The sequence below is a fragment of the Tachysurus vachellii genome, chromosome 6 (assembly GCF_030014155.1).
Source record: "Tachysurus vachellii isolate PV-2020 chromosome 6, HZAU_Pvac_v1, whole genome shotgun sequence".
In the NCBI taxonomy this organism is placed as follows: Eukaryota; Metazoa; Chordata; class Actinopteri; order Siluriformes; family Bagridae; genus Tachysurus; species Tachysurus vachellii.
This window is the reverse complement of record NC_083465.1, coordinates 913,101-926,124: the sequence shown is the minus strand read 5'-3', so window position 1 is coordinate 926,124 and position 13,024 is coordinate 913,101. Positions and strand designations below refer to the sequence as shown.

The following is a 13,024-nucleotide window of genomic DNA, read 5'->3' as shown; positions in this document are numbered from 1 at the left end:
TAACGTGTGTGTGTGTGTGTGTGTGTGTGTGTGTGTGTGTGATCGACTACTCTACAAAAGTGTAAGAAACTCTCTCTCTCTCTCTCTCTCTCTCTCTCTCCGTGTGTGTGTATGTGTGTGTGTGTGTGTGTGTGGGTTTGGCCATATGACGCGCGAGGGTTTGGTTACAATAAAGAGGCGGTGTGGGTTTTTGGGACCGCAGTACAGAGAGAGAGAAAGAGAAGGAAAGACACACGCACGCGGGGAGAGAAAGTTTAATTCTGCACTAACAGCTGTGTGGAGCTGCTGCGGTGTGTGTGTGTGTGTGTGTGTGTGTGTACGCGCGCGTGTGTGCGGGGGTTATGTGTGTGTGAGAACTGGCTGAACACTGCATGCAACTTTCTTTGCGTGGGAAGAACTAAACTTTTACTGCGAGTCCCACCGGATCGTCCTGCACGTCTCGAGCTGGTAACTATTTCTATTTTTATTCCTGAATATTTTACTGAAATAACTTTGTCTTCTTGTCTGCGTCCCTTCTGATGCCTTCACACCAGCATGCACGCGCCACTCGTCCAAATCAACTTGTTCACTAACAACCCGAAGCTGTTGCGATGCGCGCGCGGTTTGATAGAAACTTTACGGAAGATTTTTTTTTTTTTTAATGTATTTATTTAAAAAAAAACAAAAAACTTTTTTTTACAGAAAGTTATTCCACGATCTCGTGCGTGCGCTCGCGCGCGCCACGATGTAATGTAGTTGGATATTGGTTTGCATTCCTGGACATCAGAAGTACATTGTTTTTAATAATAATAATAATAATAATAATAATAATAATAATAACAATAATAATGCATTTCGAGAACTTTATTTTCGGTAAAATGAACAGACAGTAAATTCTCTCCGATTAAACATTTTAATAACAGTAATTATTAGTTTTTAATAAATTCTATTTTACGGGTCATTTCAAGGTCATTTTTGTTTAAAACAATTTTTGTTCTTATTTATCTTGCATGAATAAATGAAATATAAAAAAGGCATTTTGTTAGGTTTCATGGAAAGAAAAACATCGGATCGTGATCATCCATTACACGATTTAATTCAGACATTTTATTGTAATTTATACAATTCTATATTTGCTGTAAACGCCCGCATTCCTCTGTGCAAGTCGTTTAAAAGCCAATTAAAGCTCACTGAAGCGACGTATTAATGCTTTTGCAACAGCATCAGCATCCAGTAAAACAGCTACAATCGCGTAGTGCAATCGCAATAAAATATTGATGAATGGCTCTTATTATAGCGATCAGCAGTAAAATAAAAGCCAAGTGTCATTATTAGATTAAATATTTACATTCCTCTAAAAGCTCCAGATCACTTGCTGTGGCCAAGACAAACAATCTGCACCTGGATATTAAATACACATTATCAAGAGAACAATTTATCACGGGATAAAAGTCATCGTGCACAACAAATGATGCCGTTTATCTTGTTCACAAAAGAAAACATTATTTTTCTAACAATTTAGAAACGCGTTAGTTGCGTTTTCGGGTTTTTTTTTTTGCTTTGTTTCTGTAATCAGATAAGAAACTAAAATAAAGCTCGTTCACCCGTTAATGAATATAACACGACACAAAACACAGCTTTCTAGTAGAATGAAATAACTTTAAAACAAACTAGAATTTAGCATTTATTGGAAATTTACCTAGATAAAAATCTTTTTTCTGATTTTTTTTTCATCCATCGAATTAAATATAAAACATTTAATTGTTCACAGAACGAAAAAATATAACAACTGTTTGTTTTATGACATTTTGATTCAGGTAACTAAACTAAAACAAACACAGACCTCTCAGCCTTCCTGCCCCTCGGTGTCACACACACAACCCCCGGCCGGGCAAGTGGCTTGGAGCGCATCACCAGGAAAGGAAAGAGATCCTGACACGGGACAGACAGACAGACAGAATAAACTGCCTAATAACCGCCTAATAATAATAATAATAATAATAATAATAATAATAATAATAATAATAATAATAATAAATAAAACAGAGCGCTAACAGCACAATAACGTTAGACCACTAAACTACTAACTAAGTATTGTGTAGAAACAGAACACAGAAGCAGCGCGTGCTGGTGTGTGTGTGTGTGTGTGTGCGTGTGTGTGTGCGTGTGTGTGTGTATGGGGGAATTAAGAATCCTTTACATTTACGTTGCGACTGCACTGATTATGACGTCAGAATGATTTCTGGCCTTAAACACTCAGTTTAAACACTTCAGCACTAAATTAGTGACAAATTCCTTCCAATACACGTCCGACTCTGTGAAGTGCTTCAGGTGTGATGGCTCACAGTTCACACTCTTCTTCTCTCAAGCACCTAGACACCGGGACCATTTTTTAGGTGATGAGAAGACAACAATCTGCTTTTAAGTCACTTGAGGAAGACGTGATGATTTTTTTCTTTGAGGATGAGGATTTATTTACAGTCTAAATTAAATAAAACCTTTTCTCTAGGGTCACTCAGGGGCAGGTGGGCTGTGTCCCAAATCCCCGTCTATTCCCTGCTAGTACACTGCAGTTATTTAGACAATGCACCACAGGCCTACATCAGTATAATCCACACCTTTATACACTTTGTAGTGCACTATGATATTGTGGTGTACTATAAGACAAGACGAGGTCACACTCTTAAGAGCACCAGATATTGATTCACTGTTTGATTCAGATCTGTACATATGTGTAATGCGCTGAAGTTCCCCTTAATATCCACGTTCCTGGTGTTTATAGACGCTCACAGCCGAGGGCAAGTGACTAGTTTCTACACTGTGCACTACGTGCTGTACTTGTTGCATATATTTTCGTGCACTAAATGAAAAGCTACGCTGAAACTTTAACTGATATTCTACTCATTACTCTCTGTGTAGCTTATGTAGTGCACAACATGTCAATTCCTTTTGGCCCCTTAATTCCCTTTCATCGCCTTCCCTTCAGATTAGTGTTTAGGTTAGTGACACAGATTAGTCCTTCAATTGTGGGGAAAAAAATAATCTCGGGTAACACAGCTGTGTACAAATCTGACTAATTGGTGCGTACAAACTTTTACAACTAGGCGCCTTAAAAAGTTTATCAGCTTATAGGCAATGAATCACGGTGAGTTGAAATCACGGTTATCTCTCACCTCGTGGTGCTCGGGTGTAGCCTCTGCTCACTTCAAAGGGTTAAAGGTCTAGTGCTGATCTCCTCTAATGACCTGGAGCGTAAAAGTCAATTACTTCTGCACTGTGATCAGAGCTGCCCAAATCCCCGGGGAGAGCTTTACGCCGTAGGGGACCTAATTAGGGTTGTTTCACTCTTTATTTTCTTCTATAATGCTTTGCTGGGTCGCGACTAATGCATTGTCTAAAGTGTACAAATTCACTTAACACATTTATTTAATAACGACAACAAAACTAACAGTACATTAAAGATCGGACCTCGTATAGAAGTGAACAGAGAGGAGTTTGAATGTTTTTTACAGTCTGTGAAGTGAACGTGTAAACTGTTCGTGTAGAGCTGATACTCACTTCTACACACTTTGTAGTGCACAACAATGTCCAGTAGGGAGCTTCTGGGTGTTCAGTTTGAGACTCTATCACACCAATATGTGCCCTAACAACAAAATACAACAACACAAAAAGAACATTCTTCTTCTTCTTATTATTATTATTAGTATTATTATTATTATTATTAACAAGAACAACAATCAATAATAATAATAACAGTAATAATAATGATTATTATTCTAATTATTATTATTATTATTATTATTATTATTATTATTATTATTATTATTAAGTGTCCACTTTACTGATCAATATATTTGGAACATAAATTATCAATGTTCAGATTGGTTGTAATATTAAAGGGCAACTGCAATTGTTTTTAATTGTGTGTGTGTGTGTGTGTGTGTGTGTGTGTACTTTATATTACAGTGCATGTAATAATATCTTACTTTACTACACTACAGGTCTTCCCTCTGATTAGAATAATAATTCTAAATTAAAATAATGGAATCTTGCAGATCCGTAGATGTTACTGTAGACAGTGTTATTAATATCAGGCCCTTTTCGATCCCTTCTAAAAAATGAGGAAGGTGATAGAGGAAGCTGCGGCGTGACCCGACACGATCCCGTACGCCGGTTCTGGTGCGTCTGAGGAACCTGAGCGTGTGTACACCAGGATAAGAGAACGCCGTGCTGCTCACGTACGAGTCCCACGTGGATAAAATGACAAAACGAATCTTTGTGCTTTGGAGATTACGCAAGGTGTTATAACGTGTCGTTCTGCTGAGGTTTTGCTAGTGCAGGAGCAGAACCGTGCAGTGAAAAGAGCAGATTGTTTAAAACAACATTTACAAAACATAAATTATTCACCAGTGGTCTGGAGAAAAGTCAAACTACAAAGCGGATTTGCATCCCGTCGTCGCTGAACGGGTTCAGAAATGTTTATGGTGATGTGACGTGAAGGTGAAATCGATGTCACATCATCAGGACAGATTTTAGCGAAAGTGCAGAAGCCATTCAGTTTAAACACCATTCAGTTTTCTTTCTTACGTTTTTCAGAATGCTGCAATCTGACTGTCAGTGAAAATTCTGTGTTATATATATATAGAGAAAAAAAAAACGACGATCGTCGCACTTCTTTATAGTTGAAATCAAACCTGTGAGCGTGTAAAATAATTACATTCTCATGGGGTTGAATTTCAGCCCATGAGCCAGAAACGAGGACGCACGTCAACGATCCTCAGGATACAGTAAACAAGCCCGAGTCTGTGTGTGTGTGTGTGTGTGTGTGTGTGTTTGAGAAAGAGAGAGTGTGTGTGTGTGTTGTCAGTCATGGGGTTGAAACAAAGAGGTGTTATTGTGCTTTGTGTCGGTGTGTATCAGGCCAGGTTAAACACTGCAGGTATGTCACTCTGCTTGGGCGTCTTTCTTCGTCTGTCAGCTCCGATGCCCCGGGCACATTTTCTACAGAGCTCCTTCGCCAAAACACACTCGCACAACACACACTCTCATGTCTAGCAGGTTTAAAGCATGTTTCTGTTTCTGTGTCCTACACACACACACACACACACACACACACACACACACACTTTTCCAGCATCACATTTTCAGACATGGGCGTTTTGTTGTTTTGTTTTTGTTTAGTTTTTTTCTAGACAAGTGCAGCTTATGTTCTGATGTGTGTCTCTGACATTAATTTAAACGGCTTGAGAAATCATAAAAGAGGTGTGTTTTAATCCAGAACATCAGATAAAGACAACAAATAAAGGTCTAATGCTAAGCAGGGAGGAGTTGGAGTGGGATTTGATGAATTCTCACAGGACGGATGACGAGTTGTCGTTTTTTTTCTCCTTGTGGTTTGGTGTCGTAGCTACTACTCTGGCACGATATTTAGGGTCATTTAACTTCTCAATGAATCTTAAGAGTTTTATCTCAGAGTTTAGATCACAGACTGTTTAGGACGTCAGGATGCAGGCTGGTAATAGACAGCATTATGTTAGCTGTGCACATGCCCACTGCGATCCATGAGAAAGACCACACACTTTGGCCTTGCTAGAACCTTTAAGACACTATTTTAAGTAAATGACTGTGTGGTTTGGGACGTAACCACATACATTTGATGCTGGTCTGATTGGCTGTCACGGTGTTTCAAACACGCTATTTAGCACAACCTTCTGACGGTTTTGCACATTTCCATGGTGATGTGTGAGAAACACAAGTGTGTAACCCTGCATTCTTTCCCACTGGTGTTCGCCTGAGTGATCTCGTGTCTTGTGCCTTTGGCTACTGTATGCTAGTTTTGCACATTAGCATGATGATACTCTTATTCTAACCCACTGATCAGCTCATAAATGTATGATGCTGCCATATCATAGAGCTTAGTTCAGGTCCACAGAGTGAGGAACTGATCATTTATCTGTCTGTTTTCCAGGCCACAGCCACTGCTGATTGTCTTTGTGACTCAGAACCCTCGTAGGAATCATGGGTAGTAAAACACTTCCTGCTCCTGTACCTCTTCACCCATCCCTCCAACTGGCCAATTACTCCCTCCTTCAGACGTCCAACGGCTTCCATCTTCCTGCCGAACAAATGCCGGGCATCTACAGCTTCAGTGCTCTTCACGCCGTCCATTTGCACCACTGGACGCTGGGATATCCTCCGTTTTTGCCCCGCTGCACCTTCTCCCGTTTCCCTCTTCCCTCCATCCCGCTCCTCCCTCAGCTCATGCATCCAGCCAAACAGGAAGCGAAGAGCAAACCGCGCTTTGACTTCGCCAACTTGGCCGCCGCTGCAACTCAGGAAGAGCCTCTGAAGGCCGAGGACCTGAGCGTGTCCGTTGGAGGTGGAGGGCACACAAACGCGCCCTCCCTAGGCTGCCTACTCGACGTGGCCAAGCTGGCTTCGCCCGAGAGGAAGCCGAGCCGAGGGCGGCTGCCTTCCAAAACCAAGAAGGAGTTTGTGTGCAAATTCTGTGGCCGACATTTTACAAAGTCCTACAATCTGTTGATCCACGAACGCACGCACACGGACGAGAGGCCGTACACCTGCGACATCTGCCACAAGGCCTTCAGGAGGCAAGATCATCTCCGAGACCACCGGTAAGACACACGTCTCCCTTAAAAGCATGATCTATCTGTCAGGTCCAATGTCATGGTATGTAATACGGGTTTTCAGATATTTATTCTGATGTTCATGTCATGACCTGATGAGCACTTGGGGATCTTTTACATTGGAAAGTGATTGGTTCTAGATTTCGAGACTTTTTTCTTTAAACCTATAAACGGGTGGAAAACTCCAGGCTGAAGCTGAGCTGATTGTCTGAGCTGATTGTGTTACAAGCGGTGAGCTTCACTCACCACTAACAGACCTTTCTCTCTCTCTCTCTTTCTCTCTCTCTCTCTCTCTCTCTCTCTCTCTCTGTCTCTCTCTCTCTCTCTCTCTCTGCAGGTATATCCACTCCAAAGAGAAGCCGTTTAAATGCCAGGAGTGTGGAAAAGGTTTCTGTCAGTCCAGGACTCTCGCCGTCCACAAAACATTGCACATGCAAGTCAAAGAGCTCAAACCCGCCAAGATAAAGTGAGGTCACGCTGTATTAGCCAATGGGGACACTGGAAAGCCAAAGACCCGAGGACAGCAGCCAATAGCAACAGCAATGTGACCAAAGAGTGAAAGGTGCAAGACTCATACTAATATGATATCAAAATATGGACTTATGGAGCCAAGAGCTCTTGCTGAATCTGCAATCACACAGTGGTTCTGAATATAAAAATCAGATATTAAACAGTGAGGTCAAGCTGAAACAGCCTGTGGGATCGCAAGAAATCCAGAACCATGAGGACTTAATAGCGAGAACCAAAATATGACCAAAGAGTGAAAGGTGCAAGACTCGAATGATACCAAAAATATATGTATGTATGTATGTATGTGTTTAAGTATGTGTGTGTTTATGTGTCTATGTATTTGTGGATTGCTGTGGATTTAAAGCAAGATCCAAGACATCCACTGATCAGGTGGCTAGAAATCCAAAGATCTACAGGACATCAGCCAGTAGAGAGCCAAGTGCAAAAAAAACCGTCTTCAACATAACCAAAAATGCAACAGGTGCAAAACTGCAGCTAAAAACACCACATGAAATGATGGATTTAAGAATCTGAGAGTCTGATGAATCTGCAGGCACACAGCAGTCGAGCAGAATCAGCCGTGAGGACGTGAGAAGGAACTGAAGCACAAACCAAAGGGATTCGTTTAAATTAACCAAAGAGTGAAAGGTTCTAGAGCAAGAGCTGAATCGATCTGATGCCCAAACATGGATTACTGGGTCTCTGAAGTTACAAAACAAACTGTAATCGTCGGATCTAAGAAGCATCGGACTCAGACTTTTAGAAGTATAATCGTCTTGGATTTACAGATTTGGAGAACGTCGGACTTTAGGATTTCGGTAGAGCCGGGAACGGATCAAATCCAGACTCGAGTGTAGACGAAATGTGACGTCAGACCTTTTGTTCTGTCTGATGGCAGATCCACCAGCGTGATGTTTATCCATTCGAGACCAATTTCCAGAAGCCTCTGAGGCTCTGTGACATACAGAACAATAATAAACAATTAAAAAGAAAAAAAAAAAAAGAAAAGAAAAATCAAAACCATTAACTCGACTAGCCAAAGCCACATTCCAATTTTGTAATATTTTTGTACAGATTTACTTTTTGTATAACTGTTATTTGGCACTTTAATCGGTTTATGGATTATTTACATATATCACTGGATTCCTTAAACTTATTTTAATAAATAAATAGTCATTTTCTTAACAAAAAGTAGTTGTGGATGTTAATGTCTGTGGGGTTTTTTTTACATTTATTACACACTCCGCACTTTACACATCAGATCATCGGTCACACATTACGACCTTCATCATACGTCAGATGATTCACACGTCTGCTCCACACGTCATGAGCTTTTAAAATTCAGGGTTTAAACATCATGTTTTTTTATCTTCTCTACACACGTTCCTATGAACACTGGCTGTAGACGATAAAGACATGTTTAATGTTTGATATTTGCTGCTAATTCTAACCAACAATCCAAGCAGGAAACAATAAACCACCTCATATTTTATAATTAGATCTGAATGTGTATAAAAAATGATATAAATGATCTCATTTGCATATTTGTCTCATGCAGATCTTTTAGTCATCTCTCTTCTTATATACTACGGTATATTTGTGCAAAACTAATGATAAATATTTAATATTCACTATGAAAGTCGGACAATGTAATGAAATACACGTCCAGATCAAACTACAAGGTGCGAAGCTAGAAACAAGACGTGATCACACACTGACATGAGTTCAGACAGTAAACTTGTTAAACACAGCAGAAGTACAGCAGGTCATCAGGGTGTTTAGAGTTAAATACAACTTGGACAAAACTTGTTCATTTTCACGCATGCGGTGGTAACGACACTGTCGCACAACACAGCTGGGATGAGATAAACGAGTGTGAGGAAATAACGAGCTGCTTAATATATATCACAATCTGCTGCACTCTGATTGGCCAGCGGTGTGATTAACAAACAGAAGACTAGAGGTGGTGCTCATGATAGCATGTATCACTGTTTCTGTCTCGTTCCTGCTCATCCTTGTGTTGTGCTTAAATGCCATGTTGTGATCGAATTTTGCTCAGACAAGTCCGTTTCCACGTCCCTTCATTTTCCTCATTCTATCGAATTCTGGGAAATACTGTCAAATGAACACGGTACTCGTACCACTCGTGGATAAACCACACACTCCTCCCACTCGTGGATACACCACACACTTGCCCCATTCCTGGATACACCACACACTCGTCCCACTCGTGGATACACCACACACTTGCCCCATTCCTGGATACACCACACACTCCTCCCACTCGTGGATACACCACACACTTGCCCCATTCCTGGATACACCACACACTCGTCCCACTCGTGGATACACCACACACTTGCCCCATTCCTGGATACACCACACACTCCTCCCACTCGTGGATAAACCACACACTCCTCCCACTCCTGGATACACCACACACTTTTCCCACTCGTGGATACACCACACACTCTTCCCACCTGTCGATACACCACACACTTGTCCCACTCGTTGATACACCACACACTTGTCCCACTCGTCGATACACCACACACTTGTCCCACTCGTGGATACACCACACATTTGTCCCATTCCTCGATACACCACACACTTGCCCCATTCCTGGATACACCACACACTTGTCCCACTCGTGGATACACCACACATTTGTCCCATTCCTTAATACACCACACACTTGCCCCATTCCTGGATGCACCACACACTTTTCCCACTCGTGGATACACCACACACTCGTCCCACTCGTCGATACACCACACACTTGCCCCATTCCTGGATACACCACACACTTGCCCCATTCCTGGATACACCACACACTTGTCCCATTCCTCAATACACCACACATTTGTCCTATTCCTCAATACACCACACACCCATCCCACTCCTGGATACACCACACACTCGTCCCACGTGCTGCTCCACTTCCAAGATGGTCACCTGTGATCCAATGATCCCCAAAACACCAGAAACATGAGAGCAGAGACATGATGAAGTTTCTATGAGTTCTAACAACTCAACAGCTTGGAAATTACAGATTTTTAAGTAAACCTGTGAGGATATTTCCCTGTTCTTGTCTTTTCCCACAGAGTCACTCAGTGCCGTGAAGGAGGTGAAGGAGGACAGACAGACAGACAGTCTCTTATTGACCATCCTCAATCTATAGTCTAGAAATGCAGCCCACCAAAGTGCCTTGTGTGTGTGTGTGTGTGTGTGTGTGTGTCTTCATACAAGTCAGTTTATGCTGTAAGTGTCTCTGACTTGTGTATTCACACACATAAAAGGCTGTAGTGGTACACTCATTAACAGTGAAAACAACTCATTCACACACACATACACACACACACACACACACACACACACACTTCACAGGAAGGTAGGTAATGTGTCTGAGAGCTTTCAGAGAGGCAGGATGTGTATTAGACTTGTTTAAAACAGCTTCTAGTGTATTTGTAGGCAATCGGGTGATTTGAGGGTCAGTGTCAGTGGGGGGGGGGGTTGTAAGGTACACACATCAGTAATGTTTAAAGGAAGTAAATCAACAATAAAAACAATACAGTTAACACACTTACTGTTCAAGAGGTTAAAGGACACTAAGACGACTCTGTTGCTAGGCAACCGAGAAACAGCGACGCCAAACTAACACCTCGGCCTGGAACGTGTACAAGCTCAAAGCATTAAAAGTTTGATCAGAAAAAATGATCAGAAACGTTCAAATCTACATTAAATATAATGATAAATGACTTAAAAAGAAGCTTTTGTAATGTTAAAACAACCCTGTGACCACATGTAGTACTGCTGACTGCTAACCCAAGGGCTGTGACCTCCCACTTGGGTCGTTCGTTCATTTGATACCTTTTTTTCTATTTTTACAAAAAGAATCAACGTTTTACTATCATTAAGAAGAAATCTGACATGTAGAGATTCTTTAAACACACACACACACACACACACACACACACACACACACACACACACACACCTCCTCCACACTTAAACACACAAACACACCCCCTCATCTCATCTTAGCAGCGATGCTAAACCCGAATACACACTCACACTCCTAAACGTTGCTTTTCCTCTTCACACTTCAGCTACGTGCTAATGAGGAAGTGATCAGCATAATGAGCATAAACATCAAAGTCAAAAACACTAAAGACACTGGAGTGAGTTTGGGAAAACACACACACACACACACACACACACACACACAATATCAAGCTAAAAATGGCTACGCAGCTAGCCTCGCCTCAGCAACCAAAGTCTTCCTTTTTCTTTTCAAAATGTCTGACTTTAATGAGCTGAATTTTTTTAATGTAAAATAAAAAACATTCTGAATGTTTTAAAACTGTAAATTTTGTGTATTTAAATGTAGATGTTTTTCAGGTTGTTGGAACTTAGTTACTTTACTCTGCAAGTTAAACATCAAGCTAGCTACGTAGCATGCTAGGTAGTTAGCCAGCTAATGAGCTGTTTAGCTACATGGTTCCTGCTGCGGCAATCAGAGTTCACTGCTGCATGTTGTGATGATGATGATTCGACTTTTCCTAGTTGTCTGAAACACAAGTTGAGAAAGGCGCGCCGGAAACCAGCAGTGGTGCGCCATACATCTTTTTCGAATTAACGCTAACAGTGAACTTAACCTCAGTAACCAAAACAAGCTAGTCTGTCCCCGTCATTTAAAAACAAAAAAAAATCATTTGATTTAAACCAAAATTTTTCCTCATGGGGATCATGTCTGAATTTTCACTTTTTCCTGCGTCGGCGGGGACATTCGGTGCTGTTTTCACGAACGTCTGACATGGCAGCTGTGTTTTCTTTGGGTACTTATAGTGTGTTTGTGTGTGTGTGTGTGTGTGTGTGTGTGTTAGTGTATGTGTATGTGATAGTGTGTTTGTGTGTCAGTATGTGTTAATATGTGTGTGCCTTCGTGTTTGTGTGTGTTTGTGTGTCTTTGTGTGTGTTAGTGTGTGTGTGTTAGTGTGAGTTAGTGTTTATGTTAGTGTGTCTTAGCGTGTGTGTGTAGTGTGTGCATGTTAGTGTTTGTGTGTGAGTCTGTATGTGTGAGTCTGTGTGTGTGGGTGTGTCAGTGTGTGCATGTGTGTGTCAGTGTGTGTGTGTCTGTGTGTGTGTCAGTGTGTGCATGTGTGTGTGTCAGTGTGTGCGTGTGTGTCAGTGTGTGTGTGTCTGTGTGTGTGCATGTTAGAGTTTGTGTGTGAGTCTGTGTGTGTGTCTGTGTGTCTGTGTGTGTGTCAGTGTGTGTGTGTGTGTGTGTCAGTGTGTGTGTCTGTGTCTGTGTGTGCATGTTAGTGTTTGTGTGTGTGAGTCTGTGTGTGTCAGTGTTGTGTAGTGTGTGCATGTTAGTGTTTGTGTGTGAGTCTGTGTGTGAGTGTGTCAGTGTGTGCACGTGTGTGTGTGTCTGTGTGTGTCAGTGTGTGTGTGTGAGTGTGTGTATGTGTCAGTGTGTGTCAGTGTGTGTTTCAGTGAGTGTGTGAGTGTGTGTCAGTGTGTGTGTGTGTGTGTGTGTGTCAGTGTGTGTGTCAGTGTGTATGTGAGTGTGTGTATGTGTCAGTGTGTGTGTCAGTGTGTGTGTGTGTGTCAGTGTGTGTGAGTGTGTGTGTGTGTCAGTGTGTGTGTGAGTGTGTGTATGTGTCAGTGTGTGTGTGAGTGTGTGTATGTGTCAGTGTGTGTGTCAGTGTGTGTGTGTGTGTGTGTGTGTCAGTGTGTGTGTGTGTGTCAGTGTGTGTATGTGTCAGTGTGTGTGTCAGTGTGTGTGTGTCAGTGTGTGTGAGTGTGTGTATGTGTCAGTGTGTGTGTCAGTGTGTGTGTGTGTGTGTCAGTGTGTGTGTGAGTGTGTGTATGTGTCAGTGTGT

The 13,024-nt window shown here is 41.7% G+C and overlaps 1 protein-coding gene across 1 annotated transcript; it reads left to right on the top strand.

The window, feature by feature from the left end:
• Positions 1-215: 215 nt before the first annotated feature.
• On the top strand, positions 216-8,274 carry osr1 (odd-skipped related transcription factor 1). Its single transcript, XM_060871302.1, has 3 exons — positions 216-447; positions 5,948-6,614; positions 6,964-8,274. Exons 2-3 carry the CDS (start codon positions 5,998-6,000, stop codon positions 7,094-7,096), a joined length of 750 nt encoding a protein of 249 aa, XP_060727285.1. The 5' UTR covers positions 216-447; positions 5,948-5,997; the 3' UTR covers positions 7,097-8,274.
• Positions 8,275-13,024: the final 4,750 nt, after the last annotated feature.